The sequence below is a fragment of the Mizuhopecten yessoensis genome, unplaced genomic scaffold, assembly GCF_002113885.1.
Source record: "Mizuhopecten yessoensis strain PY_sf001 unplaced genomic scaffold, ASM211388v2 scaffold6261, whole genome shotgun sequence".
Classification (NCBI taxonomy): domain Eukaryota; kingdom Metazoa; phylum Mollusca; class Bivalvia; order Pectinida; family Pectinidae; genus Mizuhopecten; species Mizuhopecten yessoensis.
Genome location: NW_018406461.1, coordinates 43,442 through 70,190, shown reverse-complemented (window position 1 = coordinate 70,190; position 26,749 = coordinate 43,442). Strand labels below are relative to the sequence as shown.

Sequence of the window (26,749 nt, the reverse complement as noted above, 5' to 3'; positions counted from 1 at the left end):
ACTCGCATTGTAGAGGGGATCTTGTCAACCACGGCGTATAAATGCAGTAAGTCATATTCCTTTTCGACAAAACTTCAAGATAAAAGGTTCTGTTTTGAGAGTTTTGTGTTATATATATACATGTATATTTAATTATTACCATAAATCGGTGAATGACAAAATATATGTCGTAAAAAAGAAAAGAAATAAAAGAAACGAAATTCAATTTAGATTCGTTCAAAAATATCAATTCATGTCATTTTTCGTTACTACACACAGGTTCGGTTATGCTGAGTATTTGTATCGTGCTGACGTTCAGCTTCCTGTTGGTACCGGAAGTAGATGACTGGCCCCGTTTTCTTGTGTACGCAACTTTATTTATCCTGCTGGCTTTCGCCTTCACGTGCGCACAGGTGTCTCACAAAGCCATTCTACGGGACATGACCGGTCTGACGTCAGAGAGAAATTTACTGAGCGCTTGGAGGTACATTTTTAATTCACTTGTTTGTTACAAGGGACGTCTTTGGTTAGGGTAAATTGTTGAGTCATATAAGACATAGTGCATTATTATGACTGGAGATCAAACAATATACACTGTGTTTTCATTTGATACGTAACACTGAAACACATGTTAGGAAGAAAGCACGTTCAAATAGCATCAGAAGACATATTTCAAACTCGAAAAAAATGTTGTTTACGTTGTTGAAAACTGGCGCGTGCATGGATTATGTATTCTGATTCGGAAAACAGGAATAAACTCATATTATAGAAATAATTTTTTTGTATTCTTACAAATTAAAAAAAAAATACTTAAAATTGTTGATATTACAGAAAAGTTTTTTTTTCTTCAATTTTCCGTTTTGGGTACTGGTATTTGTAAAAGCCGGAAACAGACCCAGGTCCTGAAAGATTCGGCATGTGCTATAAGGGAGCTAACTCTGCCGTCCTTATTTTTTTTATCGCCAGGCACTTGCTATGAAACATTAAATGGGTAAACTCGTATCATGATTAGCTTTTGTTTGGTTTCATTCGTTTTGAATTTATAGAACGATCTCCTTGATTTGTGCCTTACCTATGTGTTTCTGTAATAGTGATGTACGTGTTTGGGTAGCTGGCGAACAAACTCGGCCATCCTTTTAACCTTTTTTTTTTTGTTATCTGTGGGACATGGTGTATACACGTTATACAATACCGGTAGACATTTTTGTTCTCCTAACCTAGCTTGACATAGATATAAGGACTCCATCAGTTGGTTTTTAGTCAATAACTGTAAGTTACGGAGCCTGAAGTTGGATCCTGCCTACTGTACAGTAGTTCCTAGTATTGTAAAGAGAAACAGAACTGGGAATCAGATCCTATTTCCATTGATGAGTTCCTTTATACCAGACTTGCTACAGACTAGAAATCAACCCTTTATCCGAACTCTAGTAGTAGGAGTTTAAATATCAACCTATATTTCCTTTTGGGCCCTGCCCCTCTATGCCCTGTGGGAGACACACCTTTCTTTAATGAAACGTTTAGTTGCGTTCGCATAGCAATGCTCCAGACCAAAAAAAGTCTTCTTCTTTTGTTTGTTTAGACAAGTAGCGTTTTAAAGGAAAAACTGACAACAGAGGTGTAGGCGAGTGACAATGGTCATCGCGCCACGGCATACAATTTCTTTTTCCATTTTGAACTAGAATGTTTCACATTAGGTGTGTAAACATCGGTATGACGGTACGGATTAACGGGGGAAAAGAGCAAGTTTCAAGAACCGAAAGTCCAAGCCATATGTCCTACATAAAGATGCTCTAGTTCAACTGCAAATATGGATAGCCACGAGTGTGTGTATGTTTTATATTTGCCTGTCATGCTTTTAAGTCATTATTCAAAAGATTGAAAGTATGCAAATAAACATTTAACACATACGTTTTGAGGGAGGGTTAGTTTCGTTTAAATCACTTTGAATCATGCCAATTAACTTGTACAACAACACAAGACATTTGATTGTGATGATTGGGAAGCAAGTACTACATGTATGTACTTATACATAGTCCTTTTTATCGTTCATAACAAGCTTTGCTGATAATACAGGGAGGTGGTAGGGGCTAGTGTTCACAACATACATATGCATAATGGAAAAAATACTTTTTATATTTCCTGGAAAATCTTCATTGTACACGAATTACTGTTTTCCCCCAAGACATCTTTGAAAATCATTTATTATCAATTCCAACTCATTAACTTACGAAAAGCACATTATTTTAGAATACATTTTTGATTTTAACAAAACGTTTTTACAGATGCTAATGACTGTGTATGCTTTGCATCATTTCATGATGGATTTTATGAGTAAATGTTTGAGTTTAAATATTATGGAATAAAGCTTATTTTACTCTGAAGGAGTAGCAGTTCGCTTGCGGCTAACATTTCTGTGTTCGTGGTCGCCGCCATTGTCCTCGGTGTTTCCGGTGACGTCAGCAGTTCTGCCTTCACAAGAGGAGACGCAGTCTCGTTCTCGGTGAGTAAGATTTCCACGTGATCTCTGCCAATGTTGAAGGAGGAAACACTATGGTGATGTAGAACCATTGCTCTAATGAGGAAAACAATCAGAACCATTACTTGTTGACAGCAAAGAGCGAATAATAATACATATACGCACATCGCACAGATATAGCTTCCAGTATTTAAGGTATATTGTCGAACGCGTGTCCATTTCATGAGATTGATAAACGGGGTCGAGATTTGCAGAGCATGTAAATACAGCTATTAATGTATCACTCATATTTGCTTTCATTTTGAAGCCAATTCCATTATTAAATATGACAAAATTATATGCACTGAATAACTCGAATTGTCAGGTGAATACAGACTTGTTTTGTTATTTTTTATTTTATTTCTGTTGAGTGTCGGCTGTATAAAGGTTAACTGTACCGCATGTGAAAAGTTTTCAAAATGATCTCACAAAATGCAATTGCGTTAAACTTAATGTCATTTAGAACTACTTCAAAGTGAAAATGTTAGTTTATAAAAAACAAAAACAAGTTTTACTGTACGTAGAAAGCCATCTTATCGGAACACGATAATTACGGGTGTAAATGTACTGCACGCGAAAGTTTGTACTTTATTTGCTTACTGCAACCACCTCTGATTAAGCTCCGTTTTATTTTCGCGCTTTTTAGACAGTAGAAGTGTTACATTGTACGTGGTAACACATATTGTGACGTGGTAAATTCATGCGGAGTCACTTTACTGTGGAAAATCTCCTACTATAACATGGCAAAATCTCATTATAGGACTTTCTTATTCCATTTTATATTGCCTTTACTTTAAACATATTTTATTGCCAATAAAATTAAACAAGGGTTTTGGGCACAAGTTATTACAACTTATCATATCCTTCTCACGTCATACATTTACAATAACATGACAACAATGAACATTGGCATAAACATGAAGTAGATATTTATATAATATTCACACAGGTAAAATACACAGCTTAAAAACACCGTTCAAAATCTATTGCTGGATTTGATGAAGTGATGAAGTTAAATTGTCTACTTCATTTTGGTAGTATTTAATAAGGTGACTCGCTAATTTCGGTATATCTTCTACTTTATCATGGAAGTATAAAATACATCTAATTATGTGACTCTCTAATTCCAGTATACATGTATCTAATCATGTGACTCTCTTATTCCAGTATATCGCCTTCTTTATCCTGGTAGTATATACCTCCAAGTTTATCCTGGTAGTATACTATGTATCTAATGATGAAGTCTCGTTTAACCAGACTCTTGTTGTCTGTGCAAGCTACGCCAAACAGAGAATTACAAAGTGATCAACGGTCTGTTTGAACGAACTACTAATAATGTGGCTCCACAATTCCTTTATATCGCCTACTTTATCGTATCTAATCATGTGACTCTCTGATTCCAGTATATCGGCTACTTAATCCTGGTAGTATAATATGTGTCTAATCATGTGACTCTCTTATTCCAGTATATCGGCTACTTTATCCTGGTGGTATTATATATTCCAGTATATCTCCTACTTTATCCTGGTAGTCGGTGGGTCCTGTTGTATCACGTTTTACCTCCTGGTTCCCGAGAAAACCCAAACCTGTGAAGATGCCAAAACCCAGTTCAACGGGTGCTGTTACAGGTCAAAGGTCGTTCATCCGTACGGTAGCACGAAGGCTAGCAACTTACGGAGGGGTTCCAATATGGCGACGCTGACTGTAGACACTGGCAAGATGTCGGAGAGGAAACGGTCACTTTCTGGTGGTTCCAGCCAGCTTATGTCCAGAAGACAATCTGATGGACAAACCAGATCATCACAAACACTCCAACCAATAAATAACGAGGAAACCAGGACAAAATCACCACGTAATTTTTCGAAAACTGGACACCTTGTTATAAATGTTCAAAAAATGACAGATGGCAATAAAATGGCAACTGGGAGCAAGGTTCAAGGACCAGACAACAACAAAGTGACAGTTCAAAGTAAAGGTCAAGTGAATACTGTTAAGGCAGCCACATCTGGATTAACCAACAACGAAAAGTTAAAAGCACCGACTACACCAGAAAAGGATAAATTGGTCGCTACAAATACAGAGAAGTCTCAGACACAAACACCAAACCTCGATCTGAAGAAAACCGCGAACTTGGTTGTTAACACTAAGAGAGTCGGTGGTAATTTTAAAGCAAAACAGATGCTACGTGTCGGAAGCAACAAAACAGGAAGTAGGTCGCCTTCACCTGGAGTAAGTGGACGGAAATCACGTGACGTTAGTACGTCACAAAAGATATCACCGTGGTGTTGTTTGTGTCCCAAGGTCAAGGACAAATCAATGTCATCCGGTCAGGCTTCAGTCAAAATAAGAACCGGTAAATCGACAAAACAATCTAAAAATAGTGCAAAAAATCCGGAAAAGTCCAAATCATGCTATTGCTGTTGTAGACGACAAAAAGATAACGACAGGTCACATGACCGAGTTCAGAGGTCAAATAAGAAACGGGACTGCTGCCCTTGGTTCAAAGGAATGTGTAAGAAACCAAAGTTTTTTAAGGTAAACATGTTTGATGAAGTCGGAAGGAAGCCACAGAAGTTTTACCTGAAAAATTAAAAACATATTTAACTGTTTGATATTTCGGATATTCTAATGAATTTTTAAACAAACTTCCAGACGGTTCAGTTTACTGATCTTTATCAAAGTTATGATAACACTTTTGAGAAACAAATTAAGTAGTATGAAATATCAGATTCAGTTTCTTTTGTAAATGAGTTTGTGATTTGTCGACATTAAATATTAATCAAATTTGGAGCTCCTGATCTCAGTTGGTCTAGGCATTATTTACTTACCGACACTTTTACCAATTTGTTGCATTTAGTATTCTATGGAGAATATCGAAATTCAAAATCATAACTACATGTAGAAAATTCAAAGTCACCATCTCTTATTAAGCTTACCATTCTCTGAACAGCCAGGTCATGAGCCCGTATTAATGATACCGTTCTCATGCTCAAGCATAATTTTTTTTTCTATATTTTCTATATCATTAAACAAATCTTATTTTGTCAATGATTTGGGGAAAAAATAAGATATTTAAAGCCGAACATTATTTTCAATGTTTACAATTGACTTTTTGATTGTTTAACATGACTTAAGTGAGTTACAAAAAAGTGGTTTGAGCACAGAATCCATGCTTAAGCATGAAAACGGTTTGTGGTAATTTTGTGTTCCAGAGTGTCGTCATCCACGCCTGCTCAAAGCTGGCATTCCTCATAGCCCAGGTCTACATGCCGCTCTACCTCACTGAATCTCTGGCCATGGGCAAGGTAAAGGTCAAGGTCAAATACCAGAGTCAAGATCATTGTCACGGCAAATCACAATGCAAATGCTTGGCCTTTGGAGCACTGTGAACGATGACCTTTAACGTAATAATAGCAATAAGATACAGTTACCGGAAAGAGTCAATTTTGTTTTTTCAATATTTGAACAACAAAACTAATGTTATTGTACTGTTCCTTTATTCTGTCCTCTTAAGTTATTATTTTCAAATTAAATGTGTTACATTGACCATTTTTTTGTAGGTTTTTGTTACAACATCGATTGCAATTGCAACCCAACAATATCGAGACGGAGTTGTGTGTTCAGATCTCATGAACCATATCAATGACATTGACTTAAAGTATTAATGTATAAGTTATGGTGCATTGGGGAGTGTTGTTTACTTGGCGAGGGAGCGGTTATTACTGGTAAAGTACGTAATTGATAAGGTTTAATTCAATCTTCATATCCACAATGACGTGAACTGGGTTTACCTGTTGTAGATATCTACGGCCATAATACCTCTTGTCGTGTACATATCTGGATTCATAGCCACCTTGGTGACAAGGAAAATCAACGCCAAATACGGCCGAAAGGTAACGTACATATCAGTATAAATTTAATTTCCAACAATTATGAAACAAGTTATTTCAACTTATATTAAACACTCTTGTTGGCCCGGATGTTAGCGTGCGGAGGGTCTGAATGTGGGAGGTAACCGGAGTACCCGGAGAAAACCCACGTGCTCGGGTAGGTGACCCCATACCTTTTCACGTCCGATCAGGGAATCGAACCCCGGCCGCATTGGTGAAAGGCAAGTGCGCTATCCTATAGATCTTAAGTGTAAGATAGTTATTAGTCGCCCGGACTGATGTGATATTCAGTGGACTCCATGACCTTGCTGCATGGTAACTGTCTGATTCTGGGGAGTCGAACCAGATGAACGAACACATAAGGTCTAACTGCCGTGTTACCTGCAGCCCAATTAAAGATAGTAGAGTTGTTTGTTTGTTTTCCCTGATTTTCTGTGCTTAGCAGCCAACCGTTACATGTTTACATAGGATACACTTTCAAACACTTTTTGTTATAAACGGTGAACTGTGAAATTTAGTTGAATAATGGTACAAATGGCGAAATCTTGGTTGAAATAAGGGGCACCTTGGTGACTTGAGCCATGTTTTACAAGTCCTTGCCTTTTTATACATATCATAACAGAACAAAAAAATCGTTTTCATTGCATGAAAAATCATCTACGTTTATCTCAAAATTAGTACGTTAAAACTATTTCCTAACGTTCTGTTAGGGCACGTGTAAGGTTGAACCACAAAACGCGGTAAGTTGAGCCATCCGAGAGGGATAACTAGGGCAGGGGGTCCTTCGGTCATAATTTAAAAGGACTCTTAGATAACCAGTTTATACCTTAGCTTGGGAATACAGGACCTTTTTAATATACATTATTGGGATTGGTAAAAATGGGCATGGTATGGGGACGTAAAATATTACGTTTACAATATCATAAATCAACATTGCATGGGTTTTTATGGACGCTTAATTTTATTTCTGTTTCTTAGGATTTTGTGAAAGAATTATTCCATTATTTTCATTTTATTTGCTTGCACTATTTACAACAGTTCCTGAGTCGTCACGGAATGCCAACAATCCTTTGTGAAAAAATGCTGAAATGAAATTATTTTACTGTTTACCTGAATTTCAAGCAACGCTATTGTTTTTAACCACATGGCTAAAGTAGCCCTGGGGTCGGTGTCCCAACTTGTCCCCGGTGTAGTTGTCAGATTCGATGGCTTATTGCATGCTTGAGGAAGCAATAGAAAATTGTCTTTAACACTGGAAGATGCGTTTGTTTATATATATTTGCTCAACCTAACACACTGAACAAGGCAAACGTGGAGGAGACAAACCTGGCATCGCCATGTTATAACGAAACGCCAAAATGACCGACCCAGCAACGCTATGTCACAATGAAACGCCAGCATGACTAGGCATAGCTGTGGGATATTGAAACGCGAAAGAGACAAACCCGGTATTGCTGTGTTATAATCAACTTTAGCATCGCAAAGAGGCGAGCTCTAGCATAGCAATGTTATAACGTACATGTAACAACAAAAAGCTGTATAATGTATTGTAGTTTAAACATTTTAAATGGAGAGCTCAGTCATCACACCATCAGAATAAGATTTTTTTTTATTTGGCTGTGTGATATATCATGGTTTGTATCTTTTCTATAGTGTATATGTGTGTCTAAATTCAGATCGAAGCTGTACTGATAACCAGCAGCTTTATCGTTAATTTTTCAAAATGTAAGCGCAAAATAAGATTGCTGATTACATGATATAGTAATAAAAGATATATGACCCAAGGTGCTGCTAACTGACAATGTACCATATTGCACCTTGTCGTTTAAATTGTCTCCCGAAAAACTTAAATCGAACAGCTTTGCCGGACAAGACGACGTCTATGGCGGAATAATGACGCCACGCTAAAGTATTCGTAACCCATTCTTGTTCAAAATCATCGGTTTCATTAGTGGATAAGAACCGATGAGTTCCGATATGTTGAGGAGGTTATGACTGCTTCTAGAAAAGGCGTGAAATAACTATACCTTTTCAAATTTGCTTTATATAAAGTTGTACAATCAATACAATACAGATAAAAATGATGATAGTTTAAACAAATGCTACTGTATCACTGTGATAACTGTGACATATCTGCAATGCACAAGTTGTTTTTATCAAATCCCCTCATATCTACCCTAATAATGTACTATTTAGAAGTGTATTATAACCGTTTTATCATATACTGCTATACAACACCAACAGTATTTGCAATACTACTTAAAACACACAGCAAACTTATATTCCAGGTTTTAATATGCTCATATTCTACTATATTTATTGATGATTTATATGTTGATTAAACTATTTCAAGTGTTTATTATACATGTGTTATAAACAGGTTATCACATGACCAATTCTTCATCCTATTCCGTATCAGCCCTCGACCCATATAGACCCTCAGGCCTTCAGCCCCTAGGGCTGATATGGAGGTATCGGGTTGATAGGGATCGTAGTGTGAAAAAGGTCATGCGATCACATCTAATATATCACGAATGTATGGAACAGGTTCTTAGCACATGTATTAAATACTGAAGTTGTACAAACTTAATAAGATCCATGTCTTTCAGCGAACATTTGCTATAGGAGAAGGCTGTGTTTTGGGAGCGTCCGTCTGGCTATTCTTTATACCTGTCGAGACAAGTAGTCAGGTGTACGCCACTGCCTGTCTGCTGGGAGTCGGACTGTCCACACTACAGGTCCGATCTGTGTCCATGATGACCGATCTGACCGGATCTCCTGTCGTAAGTCTGTGCTTATCTTTAAACCTTGTTATCATTATCTTTGTTATAATGTTTATCTCAAGATCTCAATCATTATTTTTCTTTCAATTAAACGCAAGGAACAAACAGCGTTTAGTGTATATGAATATCTAAAAGTCTGAAAGATGTTAACAAAAACAAAAAACAAAATTAAATTTATGGTAAATTTGTGAAATCAACGATCATTGCCAAATAATCATACATCGTTAATTTATATGTAGTAAATTTGCTTCATCCGACAAAAAATGTTTCTGAACGTTCTTCGAACTCACGCCTACTCAAACACAGAGGGACTTTCTTTAATTCTAGTAATAACATATCGGACTAAATAGACAAAATTCAACATTTTGACATGTGTGTTGTTCCTGCAAATGTGCCTGTGTTTATAGTAAGATGATCAGGTTGACGCGCCATTGTTGTCGTCTGCTTCAGTCGTTCGGAACTCGGTTTTAGATCTCTTTGTACAACATATTGTCTAGAGAGGTTCAAAATAAGGAAAATCTGACTGCGGAAATTCGAGCGCGTAAGGAGACAATATTTTGTATTTCCCTGTCATGTGATTAACATCATCCAATCAGACACGTTATGTAAATTTCAGGACTCTGGGGCAGCCGTGTTCGGTGTTAACGAGAAGATTATCCAGGCAGTTGCTGTCCTTTTGTTACAGGTCCTCAGTCCGTGCAGGTACGTAGTTCTTCAGCGAGATCTTAATCCGGAAAACCTGCTTATTCATATACATAATTACTGGACGTTTATAATCTGGCCACTTTTCATTCGAATGACGGAATCCGAATTGTTATAACAGCTACAAATACGGCAATGGACACCCCACTGTTTTAAACACTCATCTTGCTAATACTTTTCACTCTCTAATTTCTAAAAACCAAAAATAAAAATGAGTTTAAAGGAAAATCTCGGCAATATCAAAGTTCTTATAAGCATAGTTTTCTTAGAAACTAATGGGAAAAAAAAATAGCAAAATAAAACTTCATAATTCGTTTCATTTCACATAGAAATGAAACTCAGTTAAGATCCTTTGTAAAAGAAATGAGTGATCTTTACCATGTGTAATATCCATTTGTTGTATCTGTGACGTCATAAAAACAAATCACACTTCAATATTGCTTATGAAATTGAAAAAAATACAAAAATATATAAACCTAGGAAGCATGATCGTATTCCCGCAGAAAGACAATTCCACTATTTGTACATCTGGAGCCAAAATAAACCACCACATAAGATAAAATATACGTTCCGTTGGTGATTTGAAAGGACATATAAGGTTTGCAATGTTACCCCGCATTGGGGGATTATGTTTAACATGTCATGGGACTGTATCACACACCATCATAAATGTTAAAAAAGTAGTATTTTTGTTTCTTAATATAATAAAAAATATTTAAAATTATGTCACGATTAATTTTCCATTCTCTACAAGATTGAAGCAATTTGCATTCAAGATTTCATTTATCTCGCTAACGAAAAGTGAAAGCTTCTCGAGTCGTATATTATATAATCTAGTATAAGATCCTGTACTGTAGGCTGGATGCGCATTCGGACGACTGTAAGCTGTTCTATAGGAGTATCATGCTATCAATGCCCGGGGGCTCCACATTCATCAGCTTCCTGGTGCTGGCGCTGGCCAAGGTCGTCGGTATTGACGACGAGGAACAGGGACGTAAGTGTGTCCCTACATACATTTTTAGTCTGCTTCGCAAAATGAAGCGCAGCCTAGCGGAAAGAAACAGAAGTACGGCAGACAACTCAGCATAGGACTCCAAATAGTTGAAAACTCCGAATCTATGAGCCATCTCTAGAGTCACTCCGTGTGACCTTTTGTGCTATTTTCGTGTTAATAGTCGCAATGATCATTTGATCAATCAATTGATCAACAAAAATGTTAGAACCCATTATTCGGTAGCTCATTAAAAAATGTTTAGATCTAAGTGAACTGATTTTACCAAAGCATTAAGCAATTATCAGAACCATTTTTTATTCCAAGGGAATTGTTTGTTTAGGGTTAATCTACCTTCCTTGCAACAGACTGCCTCTTTTCGTGTTCATTTAATTGAGTATTATCCATTTATTCGTTATGTATACAATCTGTAACTTTCCTCCTCACAGTTGAAGTGTCTGACGGTAACGCCATAGAGATCAGCTCAAGCATCGCCGTTTAATAATGAAACGTCAGAAAGACAGACTCAAGAATATTTGTGTGATAATGTAACGTCAGGGAAAACAAACTCCAGCATTGTTGTGTCACAATGAAACGCCATAATGACAGACTCGGCATAGCTGTGGAAGGTTGAAACGCGAAAGAGACAAACCTGGCATCGCCATGTTATAACGAAACGCCAAAATGACAGACTCGGCAACGCTATGTCACAATGAGACGCCAGCATGACTAGGCATAGCTGTGGGATATTGAAACGCGAAAGAGACAAACCCAGTATTGCTGTGTTTTAATCAACTTTAGCATCGCAAAGAGGCGAGCTCTAGCATAGCAATGTTATAACGTACATGTAACAACAAAAAGCTGTATACTGTATTGTAGTTTAAACATTTTAAATGGAGAGCTCAGTCATCACACCATTAGAATAAGTTTTTTTTGATTTGGCTGTGTGATATATCATGGTTTGTATCTTTTCTATAGTGTGTATGTGTGTGTCTAAATTCAGATCGAAGCTGTACTGATAACCAGCAGCTTTATCGTTAAACATGGCTACAATGGTGCAAAATTTTAGTTAACAGTATACGGCTGATAATATTAAATTCCGTCCAAAAGGATTTCTACTAAGATGCAATTTTTTGCCATCAAATACATTGCACTGAGATTTGTTGTTTTTCGTTTGATGAAACATTTCTGCTTAGATTCGATTTTTGTAAATAAAATATTCCTGCTGATATGTAATGCTTTTCAGCTACATTTTTATCTAAGAGACTGCATTAATAATCAATTTTGATTTTCTTATTTTACGTTAATTTCAACACAGTATAACTGGCAGTTGCTGGATGTCTTTAATTGAGGCAACAATGGTCCAAATGCAAACAAAAATGATTCCCGAACTCATATGCTATCAATTGAGAATTAATTTCGTTCAAAGTGGATCATTGAGGCTATATTTTACGTTGTTCTGTTGTTTGTATGAGCCGACTTAACTGCTTTTTAATTATATATTCTGTTTCCTTGACTTAACTTGACTTATTTTTACATACGTTAGGAACGCAATTATCCCTCCCCATTGTGCTCTTGCAATACTGCCATAATAAACTGAACCCGTTTCACTCGAGTGTTTCAAGTACATGCAGATAATCAGAAGAACGCTACACCGCTAACCATACATAAACGTCTAAACATAACAAGCATGTTGTCATCGAAATGGTCCAAAGATAGCGGCTAGGAGAGATAAAGGTATAACGCAAGATTTAATACAATTACATATTTTAAAAAGTTTTGAAATTCATGATTTATAATAAATATTTCAAGTTTAAACATTGATGCATGGTTAGCGTTGAAGACACGGAAGTGGTAGGACGCCGGGCTCGTGACCAAAGGGTTGCGGGTTCGACTCTCGTCACGGCACTGTGTTGTTTCTTTGAGCAAGATACTTCACTCCGCTTGTTCAAGTTTACTCAGCTGTAAATGAGTACGTGGTTGGGCAGTGCTAGAATTGTTGAATGCTAGCTGTGTGCGCCGCAATGACAGCACCGGCTGTATGCTCCCTAGGGAGTTGAGAAAGATATTGGCTGGTTGCAAAGGCCCTATAACCACGGATAAAAATCTGTGAACCGCTTTGAGACGACCTACGAACTAGGTTGTGATAAAGCGGTATATAAGAACCTCTTATATCACTATTATTATTATGTACTAGTAGGGTTCGTCAGCTTATTTTCTTGTCGGAACTATTTGAAGGTTATGGAAGTAATAATGCACAAGTAAAGCTATATGTCGTTTTCTTTTCTTTCTTTACTGTTATCCAAAACTGTTTATTTATTTTTATTTGTTTTCTCTGCTATCCAAATGATTAGGTCATTAAAACAATTTTCGGCTGATGAGCCAACAACACGAGCATGTATTGCCTTATTATGTTTTGCTCATGTTAAGTGGAACAACTATTGTTCTTTGACGAACGCCAGCGAATTACTGAAGTCTCTGTACTTTGCCCCCTCATAACTTTCACATACGTAGATTTTGTGTTTTAAGTGTTATTCAGTGTTGACAATCATACCACTTCTCTTACTTTTTCTTTACATGAAACATACTTCAACAATGTCGCTACCTCTGTACAGGAAGACTGCCGCAACTGGTCAATGGTTGTACACAAAGATAAACTTCTAGTTACCAGATAAAAATGCAGCCCAATCGGAGCAGACAATCCTAATCGTCAGACAACAAAATACATTTTAAATTTTGATACCGAAATTAAAAAAATAGAGATCAATATCTAACCATGAAAATAACTCCGCCCTGTGATTTGTGACTTATCTCCCCTTTTGTGACCTCTTCTTGCTGTATATCGCTTTTCTATTTGTGTATTTTTGTTTGTTTATGTTCAACGGCCCATCGACGCCTGTTGTCTATTTGTGTAGTAAGACGGTTCATGTTGTTGTTTCCAAGAATGAATTGTAAGATTAACTGTTAGGAGAGGAAACCTATTGATTTCAGAGGAAGATTCATGCCATGTTAAAATGTCATTTTAAGTACAGATAAGCAAAAACAAGAGAGAACACATAGTCCAGTAGACTATAAAATGCTATTCATTATTCCAGTTCAGCACCGCGATACGAACGTGTTCAAAGTGGGACCCATTCAAAGCTCTGATTATGTTCCAAACTCTCTTAAAATCATGTTCCAAACTCTTTTAAAATCCTTAAGGATTAACGTTGCTTAGGTTCTTATCATTAATGGACACAAAACCAGAGATTAATTATTCATAAATAGCATACGCTGTCACATAAAACCCCAGTAATTAATCTGCAGAATGTAATCATTTTAAATCCGGCCATTACTGATATTTTGTCAATAGCACAATCAACTAGCACTACCAACGTCGGGTAAGATGACAAAAGGCTTCACTGACGTCTGCCTGGAAGTTGAAAAGATGATAACGACCGCGGAATAATGAGGGACATATGACCTTAATGCAGGCATGGATCTTGATACTGTTGATGCGTACGTCTAATATGGTAATTGCGGAAGTCATCAAAACTAACGGGGCTTATATATGTATAGTATGTTAAACTGCTATGCGAAAATTGACATGGACGGTAATTTCTCATCTTTCATCTTTACTTTCACTATTTTTTATACATCTCTTAAGCATCCCTTTTCTGTCGTTTTCTCCTGGGGTTTTCTATCCGTCTCTGTTTGGTAACTTTGTCGCTCTCTGTATCTAAGTGTTTGTCCCTCTAGTTATAATTTTTATCGGTGCAATGTTTGTAGTTTTCTCTCTAAAAAAATGAAACAATTCTTGGTAAGTTTTATATTTTGTTCAAAGATGAAAGTAAGACACATACATGTTATATTGAAATGTATTTTTTTTGTAATTTTCACTTTTTTTTATAAAGGTTACTGCAATCCTCGGGTACATGTGGACTAGGAAATCCACCAGCAGTGTCTACCATCTTGTTGTATCTTGATCAAAGTTGATTAAATAGCAAGTATTAGGTTAACGTTTTTTGCATAAATCTCTAATTCTGATTAATTTAATGTTACATGACGATTGAGTACACATACGATGAAGCCATAAAAGGGGTTTTAGAAGTTTTATACAAATGTATACATCACGCATTACAATAACACGATAAGACTATAATATACGAGATAGGTAATTAACTACTGAAGAGCGAAAATACATTAAATCGTTGGAGATGATAATTTTTGGATTTTATTGAAAAGACAGAACCTATCATAAATGTAAGCTAGTACAGTTCGCGAATAGTTGTGCACCGATTTGGTCGTGGAGCTTCAAAACGTCACTACATTTAGCGTAGTTGGACAACTTCACGTGAATGGGTCAACATAATACCTTAATTATACTTGACAAGTCTTAAAAACTAGTAAGATATCTACGAGAAAGTGTTGGAAAACCTTCTCCCGGTATGACTTCAACTTTGATAAATCAATTCTGAAAAGAAACACATACTTTGCAGGACTTTTATGAGAGAATACAAAACTGAACAGAAGTGGGACACGGATGCTTAACCCACAATCTTGGTTCAAGCATTTGCTTTCGTAGTTTCTTATCCATAGTCCCCCTTGGGGGAAAATAGCTGGTCAAGTTAACTCTGTTATTTACATATATAAAACACATCGAAAATAAGCCAGCTATATTATTTCATAATTCTCATACGAATTGAATTGAAAACTCATGTAAGATCCTATACATATTGTACAAATATAATTAGAATTCAGGTTAGTATGGCGATATGAAAGCGTATATAAACTCCTCTCTTGTAGATAACACTGAATACTTAATTCTTTTGTGATCACGCATCTTTCCAGGATATCTGAAACTAACAACAAGCTTATGAATGTGTCTAGAAGGTCTCTATTGATCAGACCCGGGACGAATCCGCAATGGTAAAACATTTAGCGCACGGCTTCAACTTCCGGTCACCACGTTCATGAACACTGCAACAAAGATTGAGATGCACATTCATGAAAAGCACTCTGAATTTTTAAGTCCGTAGGCGACTTTTAAAGAAACAGATCAACATCATACCAAATGCAGGTGTTTATATCTTGTATTCCTCCCTCTTTTGTCCCCACAAAAATTAAGAATGGCGCGATAATCCATTTTAAGCGCGATAAAATAGCTATTCAGAGACATTATGTCCTGCGGAATTTGTTGTAAATTTACATCATATACAAATATATGCACGTGATATAATGCCGGAATTGCATCCAATGATGATCAATGTATATAGAATAGAAATACAGCATCATATAAAGACAAAACAGATCGTCATATAATGATGGCAGAGTTCAATTATATTTATTGATAGTTATCTAGAAGAGAAATGCTATTTGGCGGTAAATAATAAGTATTTGAATTCAGTAAATTAAAAAAATACAAGTGATCCCATAGTACCATCTTCATTAGTTCTTTGTCAGTTTGATCTTTTCTCTTCTTTCCTCTTATCTATTTGATCGAGTCATGTTAACAGTAAATGTACCTTGAGGTAACTTTTGATCTAAACTTAACACCGATGTGTATGAAAGCCAACCTTCAAAGTGAGTTTGTCGTTTCACATATTTACTAGTACAGTACTTAATGTGAAAGAAATAGAATCGATTATTGCAATATGAGAAAGATCTGTTTAGTTTTTCTTTTAATCCATATTGTTTTTATGATCAGTCTCAACATATAACATGCACAACGAGAGATCAAGGGGAACCTACATATAAAATTTGAGAAAGATCCCTCTGGTACTTCTTGAGAAATAGCGATAACAAACTTTCAATATCAAAATCCAAGATGGCTGCCTGTCGGCCATGTTGTTTATCCGATCAGTCTCAAAAGTTGTCCTGCACAGCTAAGGACCAAGAGGAACCTTAATATAAAATTTGAGAAAGATCCCTCTGGTACTCCTTGAAAAATACCGATAACAAGAATTGTTTAAGGACGGACGACGGACGACGGACCACGGACGCAGGGTGATTTGAATAGCCCACCATCAGATGATAGTGGGCTAATAAAACGGATAAACGTAACTATTTAAAAGTAAAATCTAACTATTTGTTGATGAACTGAAATTAATAAGTGGGGAATTTTCACGATTAAGTTGCAAACTGTAACTATTCAGTTGTTAACGAGCTATTTATATGTGAGTGTAACAGGTAGTGCATTGCTAAATCAAGTGAACAATAATATTTAATTATGAATATGTATATTACTAGTGGTACATTATAAAATGTAATATTTGGGGTGTTAGTTGTAATCATCATTTGTTGAATTTGATATTTAGTGATAACTGTTGATTGGTGTTAAATGTAGCTTTTAGCTGTGAACTATAATTATTAATAGTTTAATTCTAACCTTTTTGCGGGAAATTGAAACCGTAATTGGTTGACACACTGTTAAGTAGTAAGTGAACTGTAACTATTTTGTAATTATATATATATATATTTTTGTTTGTTTGTTTTGTTTATGTTTAACGGCCCAGCGACGGCTGTGGTCATTTAGATAATAAAAAATAAAAGGGGGGTTAAAATAATAAAAGAGATAATGAATAGATGATATGGAATATGTGATATATATATAACGTCAAAAAGGGTAACGTGGGTTAAAAGACAGCAGAGTCTATAAAATAGACCGATGTCTTTCAAATAGTTAAATAATGCCTTCGAGTCCACGGAACTGAAAAGTGTTTTCAAATCCGGGACTCGAAAGTAGTTATCACGAATGTGTTTAAAATCGGAACATTCTATTAAAAAATGTTCCACTGTAAATGGAGTGTCACATGCGTGGCATGAAGGTAGATCTTCTCGTTTTAAAAGGTACGAATGAGTAGGATATGTGTGCCCAGTACGGAGCCGAGCGAGGACAACTTCCTCTCTACGATCTTTCCGACTGGGAATAGATGTTTTAAGTTTCGGTTGTATCTTAAAAAGTTTGTTGGTGGTCTCGAGAGACCAGCGTTGCTGCCATTCATTTTGAATGGCTGTACGAATCGTAGGTTTAAAATCTGTGTATGGTAGTTTGATATTTGTTTGTTCGAGATTCAATGCATTTTTGCTTCCCTGTCTGCAAATTCGTTGCCTTTAATTCCGACATGGCTCGGAATCCATAGAAAAGTTATTTTAGACTTTTTTAAGATACGAGATATTCGAAGAGCAAGGTTTTGTACGAGTGTGTTTTTAGGATCTCGTAACTGTAAACTCTTTTCATCCGTAGTTTAACTGTCATCGGCACACAAAAGTGTTGGAATTTGGGTGGGTATTTTCACATTAGATTTGTGTCGATTATCATCGGGTAAAGGGTATGCGATCAACTGAGAAATGTGATCCCGGGACGCATACTATTTACGATCAATTTCCACAAACAAATGTGACAAAACATGTAACTTAGAAATTAAGAAACGTTATTTCGTCATTTATTGTTGCTATGAATGATGGATTTGACATTGAAATAAACAAAGCGGTAAATTAAAACGGAAGTAGACACTAATCAGTCGACTATGACGGAGAAATTAATAACTCAATATACCCGAAATAATTATAACGGGATACCAAATTGTCCGGACTGACAAGGTTATCATAACATATATTAACATTATTCACACACAAATAAATCTACTAGCATCTTACATTGGAATTCAGTAAGTTATTGATGAATCACACCGTATAGTTAATACTATATTAAGTTATCGCTTTGACTTTGTTTTAAGGAATTGTCTGTTATTTATAGTACATGTATCAACTATGATAAAACAACGAGAAATTCATTGAGGTAAACAATAACAGTTAAAAATCAAGATTTCATTTTTATTTGATTTAACGTCATACATTTTAAAAGAAAATAACATACTTTTCAATACATACTTAGTAACTTCTCCCTAATATCCCGCTGCTATTGCCGAGCACATAGAGTTTTGTTCACTTCTGTCTTTTGCCGTCGGATTGTTTTCAAATACAAAACGACATTTTCTTGCCACTTTGGAAAAGATTTCTAACGAAAAACCCAACAATCAACGTTACATGTGAATATCCCCACTGCTCTCCACCGTTGACAAATCGGTTGTAGAAAGATTTATATGGGAGTTTTGTCCTTTATTAACGGATGTGGCGGAACCGGCAACGGAACTGAAAACGGTATTAGAAATGGCTTTCGTTTTGAACCTCTTGCCGCAAATAAGATAGAGTTGTCGACGGTATGCACTGTTCATGGTAACGTAAATCACAAAGTTGATAGACGAGTTGGTGGTTTCCGTAAGCAGCCCAATAAAACTTAGCAGACTGTGAACATTTGAGCTGTACTTGTAGTAAGTGCTGTTGGCGTCGAAGAGAACCATTAGGCGTGAAATTGTTGAAGGTAACAAACAGACGATGAAAATACAGGTGATGGTAAGGAGCGTCTTTGTTATCTGTCTCTCGTCGGTGGACGGTTGTTTACCCATGACATAGTTTTGTTTGTGCCTTCTCCACTTTGCCTGTATGCAGGTAACACAAATGATGACAGCATTGGAAACGATTATCACGCCCATAGGTACAAACCGTAATAGAGTTTCAGAAACAAGATAGTACACTTCGAAGAGCTGCTTCTGTCGACCAATAAAACCAAGAGCAATGATCTTCGTCACATTACCGTCAGGTAGGGTCACGTCCTTTACCTCGTATAACCAAAGCTTCGGGCTGGTGAGAATGGCAACCGACAAGGGAAGAACAATCGACAGTACTATCATTAACTTTTTTGTACATATCTGTTTCACTTTGAAGGGACGCGTTACAGCGATGAGACGTTCCAGCGAAACAAGAGCCACTAACCAGTTAGAAATTCTGCCTGGAAGAGGACTAAGATATACGGAGAAAGGAATGATTATTTTCATTGTTACCTCCTTTGCGTTTTCTGGGTAGTAAATCCTGATGAGCAGGGAGACAACATTTACAATTGTCGTAGCAATGAACGCAAGATCAGCAATTGCGATGGCGATCAGAACAACTGTAGTAGAATTAATAGGTTTCCGGCGGATCAAAATAAGCAGAGCCAGTATATTACCAACGATTCCAAAGGCAGACATAGGCGAAATGATTCCACACACCAATATTTTCTTAAAAATATCCATCACTGACTGATCTATGACGTAATAATTACTTCTGCTGGAACCAGCTTCAGTACTCACGGTTGTCGAGTTTTCGTAATTACCGAAAACATTAGTTGAGTTTGTTGTACTATTCTCATTTCCAGCAAAGTCTATTGAAGATTCTGTTGTAAACATTGTTAATCTTATATGGACTGATATAGTAAATGCATTGGGTTCTCTTTTATAAAATCTTCCCTGTCACGTGGTTTTATGTAACGAAAACAAGATCAATTTATGCACATCGAATGAATTCCTCTTATAGATTATCGATCGGCCGTCAGCACTGGCTTAGGAGGCACGGTAGTCTAGTGGTAGGACGCCGGGCTTGTGACCGAAGGGTTGCGGGTTCGCGCCCCGGCACGGCATTGTGTTGTTTCCTTGAGCAAGATACTTTACTCCGCTTGTTCCAGTCTACTCAGCTGTAAATGAGTACGTGGTTGGGCAGTGCTAGAATTGTTGAATGCTAGCTGTTAGCGCCGAAATGGCAGCTCGGGTTGTATGCTCCCCAGGGAGTTGAGAAATGTACTTACAAAGGCCCTATAACCACTGATATTAATTTGTGAACCGCTTTGAGATGACCTACGAACTAGGTTGTGATAAAGCGGTATATAAGAACCTCCAATTATTATTATTATTATTATTATTGTAAAGGGTTTGGCGATCACTACAGTTTTCTTCCAATACAATGATTTGGACATAAATTGTTAAATAAACTGTTAAGATGTAAGTGGTTGTTTTTGCATCAAGCTCGAAAGAAGAATCATTTCAAAAACTGATTTATTTAATTCAATTTCATTTTCAAAGCTGCATAAAACTCGGTTCCTTCCAGGTTTTTCCCTTTTGTGACCATGAAATAAATCTTATCGTAATATCTATATTTACATGTTAGAACAATGCCATACTGATATTAAATATAAGGTTTATATAAAATTAAATACATGAACAGTGAAATAGCTTAGAGTCACTAACTACACAATAAACCTTTGAGATTAGAGTGTTGTGATTATTTGATGTTTATGCCTTGACAAAGGGTTTGGTTTCATCGAAAATAGTACAAATGATATAGTTTGTACTGTTGCTACAATGTCTCTGTTTATTTATCGATTTAAACAATACACTTCCAACAAATATTGTTTTGTTCAATTCAATCGTCTCCATTACAACATACTGCCGTTATTACATATGATTTAATTTGTCTGAATCATAACAGCTGTGTATGTCTCTACTAGGAGACAATTATATTAGGAATAATAGCAAACAGTTTTGTCGGAATAATAACGGATATATTAATATCGTTTTTCCCGTTGCCCTTCCTATTTATTTATTTATAGTTTGACTGATGGATGTTGAATGAGAACCCTCCTGCGTGAGGACACCATATTGTTCAGGGGCTGACTTCAGGGCTCCCCAACCCTGGCATCCCCTATCAAAATATTTATATATGTATATATATATCTGCTTCGAAGCAGTATATGTATATACATATTTATGAAAAAAACGGCTGGGGGAATAAAATATTTGTACTGAAAATAAAAATGGCTTTAAATATATACTACTTACGAACGGAAAAAAACATTGTCTTATTCCAGTTCCATCTATGTAAAATCGACCTTAGCATCGACAACACGCTTACACGAGTAACTAGCACAACAATAAAAAAAATAGCCTTGAATGACACCCGGACGAACGCTGGAGGCGATACCAGAATAATTGAGCTCAACATTCTGTGCTAGCAAAGTTTTCAATACAATGTGCAAATGCACCAGCAGGGGAAAAATTCCATGGATATTTCGAAGGATTTTTTTGTGTTAGTTTTTGTTTATTGTTTATGTTTTGTTGGGGGGAGGGGGGAACTACTCGAAAAATTTAAAAATTTAAAAACTTCAAAAGGTTTTGAAGTCGGCCCTTAAACGTTTCACATAAACTAAGTGGAATCTGGGTAGCTGGTGAGAATTTGTTTATGAAGATAATGACAGGTTTCGTTGTCAGCTCGGAAACGACTTTATTGTCAAATTTTGATCCGAGTCGTTCTTGTGAAACGTGTTTGTTTCGATCGTTACTTATAACATGACTAACTGGAAGCGTGCCAATTTCAGTTTTCCTATTGTTAACCTTCCTTTTCTTGATAGTATCATCGCTGGTTTCCCTACATACAGTGATAACAGGTCGCTGTTAGTTTGATATTCATAGGCTTTAAGCAATTGTTACTGTTTTTGTGGTGAATGCTGACGGATAAACATACACCATTGGGTATCCAGAGATACAGGGTGACCAAAGCTACGGACAAGGTCATCATGATCTCATAAGGAACTATTCTATTTTCTTGCGTGATATTAATTTCGATGTCTTTTATTTCGCTCATCAGTGAGGTTAATGGTTTTTGTTGTGATAACCCGATTCTAATTTTCTTTATAAGATATTTTTATATATGACCATATTTTACATCGCGGATGTAGTCGAGTATACTTGCCCCTCCGGAACATCTGGTTTAATTAAGAAATAATCAACATATGTGCGTGTATTATAGTGAAATATTTAACGAGAATGAACAATGATATTTTATTTATTTTTTAATCCCGAGTAATTTTCCACACTATTATAGAAACATTATTATGCTGTTCGTATCTGTTCTACATAGTGAAGTGTAACACAAGTCTTTGTATCGTCTACTTTAGTGTCTATACGCCTATAATAAGCAAAGTGACCTAGATATTCTAATTATTAAGATTACTCTTTTATTCTGCGCATGCAAACATTCATTACGTGACGCCTTTGTGTCTTCGTTTAACAGCAAACTGAGTATTTCTCATTTCTGATCCTCTACTATTTTGTCTACATAATCTGAATATATTTAGGAATGACTTTTCAGTTTCAGTCGCCATTTGGTCGATAGACGATAAACAACTAACGCTGACGTCTTTATGCTTTATACCAGATGCTTATTACAATCAATCAAAACCACCAATCTATCGTCATCAATCGTTAACACGTGATATCAGAATTTGACAGATTTACAAACCCCATTTTGAGTTTGTCGGCTAGCAAATATTTAAGCACATACACAATTAAATTAATTTGACAAATACATTTGGGGGAAAGTTTTTGGAAGAGCGTTGGCTTGTGGGAAAATACTACACTCAAGCGCATGTAATGTCGACTAATAATACATGTTTATTAACTAATGAAATTAATCATTTCATCATTAAGATTGGTATAATCTAGGTTAACTATTTCAAGGGTTTGTTTGGGTTGTTTTGTGCATTCCTTCCTATCAACAGCTATGGGCATTTAAGGACGTACCAGGTTTTGGTGATGGAGGAAAGCCTGAGTTCCCAAAGGAAAAACACCGACCTACGGCCAGTACCTGGCAACTGCCCCACGTGGGTCTCGAACCCGCGACCCAGTGGTGGAGTGCTAGTGGTAGCAGAATGCCAGACGGCTTGACCACTTGGCCACCGTGGCCCTATTTCAAGGGACTTCGTGTGAAGTTTACAATCCCACAGATAGACTTTGAATTACGATTTTGTTAACATGTTTGTTTGTTTTTAAAAAGACCGAGAATTTGCGGGTTGCATTTCATGTGGGTTTTTTTAGCCGTGAACATATTGCAAAATGAGGCATCCGCAAAAATATGTACATTTGTATCTGTTAATGTTTACATATAGTCAAACAGTTTACAAAGTCTTCTGTCATTGTAAGTAATACACATCCAACAAACACCAGTTCTCATTTTACTTGTTTTATTTTTTTTAAATTGAATTAGTTTCAACAATTTTGTTAAAAGATTATACATGAAAGGGATCGAAAAATGGACTAGACTTAAATTATGCTCTCCTTATAGATATAAAGATGCCTTTGTATGCATTAGTTTAATAATGTATTTACAATAAGTGAAATAAAAAATCGTGGAAAAAAAATATTTACATATAAATATCAATATGCAAGATAGTGGTATAGGGGAGCTAAATCAATTGATAAATGAAGAATTGTTGGTCAGTCTTTGTTGAGTTTTGGCATCACCAGAGAAAACACTGTCCATCATCACTGACTAGGTACTCTTTTATGTTTCAAGATCAACACAAAGTGACCTGTAATTAATTAAATATTTAGTGGGAAACATGGGAAAGTTCGAATATTATATCAATAAACTATGCTGGTCATGTAAGATATTTCCCAATAATAAACTGGGTATGCAATCGGTTTAAAGTAGTGTACAATTATTTAAATAAACTACATAGTGCATTAAATGTGTCTCGTTACTTGTCCAGAATGAATTATTAGGAAAGCATACCTTATTCGTATTAGATAATTTCATATATTTGTTATGATATTAAAAACAACCAAATGTAGAATACCCTCCGTTTTCTATAAATTTTATTCAACTTGTTTATTGAGATATAAAACCTGATTCAGCCCAAGGCTAATCTTTTTCTGGGTTCTTAATCTGTCTATCTTCATCTATCTATATAAACTAGATTGAGTTTGTGATAAAAGTGGAATCAATGTTAAGCATGGTCTTATTAGTTTCATCGTCACATTGTTTACAAACATTCAGTATAATGCCAATTGTATAGTACATGTACAAGTGAGCATAAAGACATTTTACTGGTATATGTATATTCATGTTTACAATATTTGTACATTGTAACTTATTAATTTGTTATTCTATTTATATCAACCGTTTTGAGATCAAGGTTGAAACACTTTCTAAGATATCCCTATCAGTTTTATGATCACATTGCTTAAAACCATTTAGTATAGTGTGATTATCATTAGAAGGGATGCTGAGAACCATTGTTTGCGATTAATAGAATCTATCACTCCTGTTTGATGAAGACAGAGATATCCCAACCAGAGGGTGAAATATTGTTTTAGGTTTAGCACGAGGCTTTGCCCGAGGGTTGAGATATCTCTGTCTACATCACACATGAGTGATTGATTATTTTTCTCCCATACCGTTAGATGTTTATACCTTAATCACAATAATTTCACATATTCATACGGTAACAGATAAATGGTCATTTCGCTTTCCTCAATTTTCTTTTATACCTGTTAAAACATTGCGATAAAAAACGTTAATATATGACGAGATTCTTCTTTGTTTTATTTTCTCATTTCTTAAAAAACGACAAATTTGTATATAACACTGTTATGTCATCTGTTATGTCATCGGTGACGTCCTTTACTTTTTTCCTACCGTCGGGCTTTTATACATTTAAATAAATCTGGAAGTTTTCTTACCTTCATGAGAAATATCATTCTGAACCAACCGAACTGAAAATTAGTATCACATATGAACTACCTCAGTGTCCTCCGTTGACGTTGACGTTAAGTCTGTAACAGAAAGATCCGTGGCGCGACTGCTTCTTTTCATGTTGGCAGCGGAAGCAAATTTAGAAATTGTTTTATTTCCGCATCTCTTGCCACAAATAAGATAGAGTTGTTGACGGTATGCACTGTTCATGGTAACGTAGATCACGAAGTTGATAGAGGAGTTGGTGGTTTCCGTAAGCAGTCCAATTAAACTTAGCAGACTGTAGACATTTGAACTGTACTTGACGTGGTTGCTGTTGGGGTCGAAGAGAACCATTAGGCGTGAAATTGTTGAAGGTAACAAACAGACGATGAAAATACAGGTGATAGTAAAGAGCGTCTTTGTTATCTGTCGTTGTTTGCCCATAGCATGATTTTGTTTCTGCCTTCTCCACTTTGCCTGTATGCAGATAACAAAAATGATAATAGTATTGGAAACGATTATCACGCCCATAGGTACAAACCGTAATAGGGTTTCTGAAACAAGATAGTAGACTTCGAAAAGTTGCTTCTGTCGACCAATAAAACCGAGAGCAATGATTTTCGTTGTATTGCCGTCAGGTAAGGTCACGTCCTTTATCTCGTATAGCCAAAGCTTCGGGCTGGTGAGAACGGCAACCGACAAGGGAAGAACAATCGACAGTACTATCATTATCTTCTTTGTACATATTTGTTTCACTTTGAAGGGACGCGTTACAGCGATGAGACGTTCCAGCGAAACAAGAGCCACTAACCAGTTAGAAATTCTGCCCGGAAGAGGACCAAGATATACGGAGAAAGGAATGATGGTTTTTACCGAGACCTCCTTCGCGTTTTCTGGATAGAAAACCTTGATAAGCAGGGTGGCAAGTGTGACGAATGTCGTAACTATGAACGCAAGATCAGCAATTGCGATGGCGATGAGAACAACTGTAGTGGAATTAATAGGTTTCCGGCGGATCAAAATGATCAGAGCTAGGATATTACCAACGATTCCAAAGGCAGACATAGGTGGAATGATTCCACACGCTAATATTTTCTGCAAAATATCCATCACTGACTGATCGATGACGAAAGAATTATTTTCACTCCTATTATTCACTAAAGTTATGTTTTCATAATCATCGAAAATATTTGTTGAACTATTATTATTTCCAGTAATTGCCAGTGCAGATTCGGTTGTAAACATTTTGATACAGAGCATGCATTGGGCAAACGTTTTCTCATGGTCTTCTTTTATAAATGCCTCCCTGTCACGTGGTCCTTCATTATGAAAATACGATAACTGATCTATGTCTATTGCATTTCACTAACTAATTATCGATCAACCGTCAGCACTGCCTTGTGAAGGGCATGTAGATCAATTGTTTTCTTACAATTAATTGATTAGGGATACTGTGTCAACTACTAAATTAAGTTTTGTTTGATGTGTAGCTCAAAAGCTCTAGCAACTCTGATAATTAAAA

At 36.2% G+C, this 26,749-nt stretch overlaps 3 protein-coding genes across 3 annotated transcripts; 1 reads left to right on the top strand and 2 right to left on the bottom strand.

Moving 5' to 3' along the window:
* Nucleotides 1–395: 395 nt before the first annotated feature.
* On the top strand, nucleotides 396–11,667 carry LOC110451876. The gene is made up of 9 exons (XM_021500095.1): nucleotides 396–463; nucleotides 2,362–2,479; nucleotides 4,001–5,029; nucleotides 5,707–5,799; nucleotides 6,295–6,387; nucleotides 8,994–9,167; nucleotides 9,784–9,869; nucleotides 10,727–10,863; nucleotides 11,310–11,667. The coding sequence occupies exons 1-9, from the start codon at nucleotides 420–422 to the stop codon at nucleotides 11,360–11,362; spliced, it is 1,827 nt and encodes a 608-aa protein (XP_021355770.1). The 5' UTR covers nucleotides 396–419; the 3' UTR covers nucleotides 11,363–11,667.
* A 7,217-nt stretch (nucleotides 11,668–18,884) lies between these two features.
* On the bottom strand, nucleotides 18,885–20,126 carry LOC110451875 (FMRFamide receptor-like). Its single transcript, XM_021500094.1, has one exon. The coding sequence runs from the start codon at nucleotides 20,124–20,126 to the stop codon at nucleotides 18,885–18,887; it is 1,242 nt and encodes a 413-aa protein (XP_021355769.1).
* Nucleotides 20,127–25,278: 5,152 nt separating this feature from the next.
* LOC110451874 (FMRFamide receptor-like) lies at nucleotides 25,279–26,337 on the bottom strand. The gene has a single exon (XM_021500092.1). It carries the CDS (start codon nucleotides 26,335–26,337, stop codon nucleotides 25,279–25,281), a length of 1,059 nt encoding a protein of 352 aa, XP_021355767.1.
* Nucleotides 26,338–26,749: the final 412 nt, after the last annotated feature.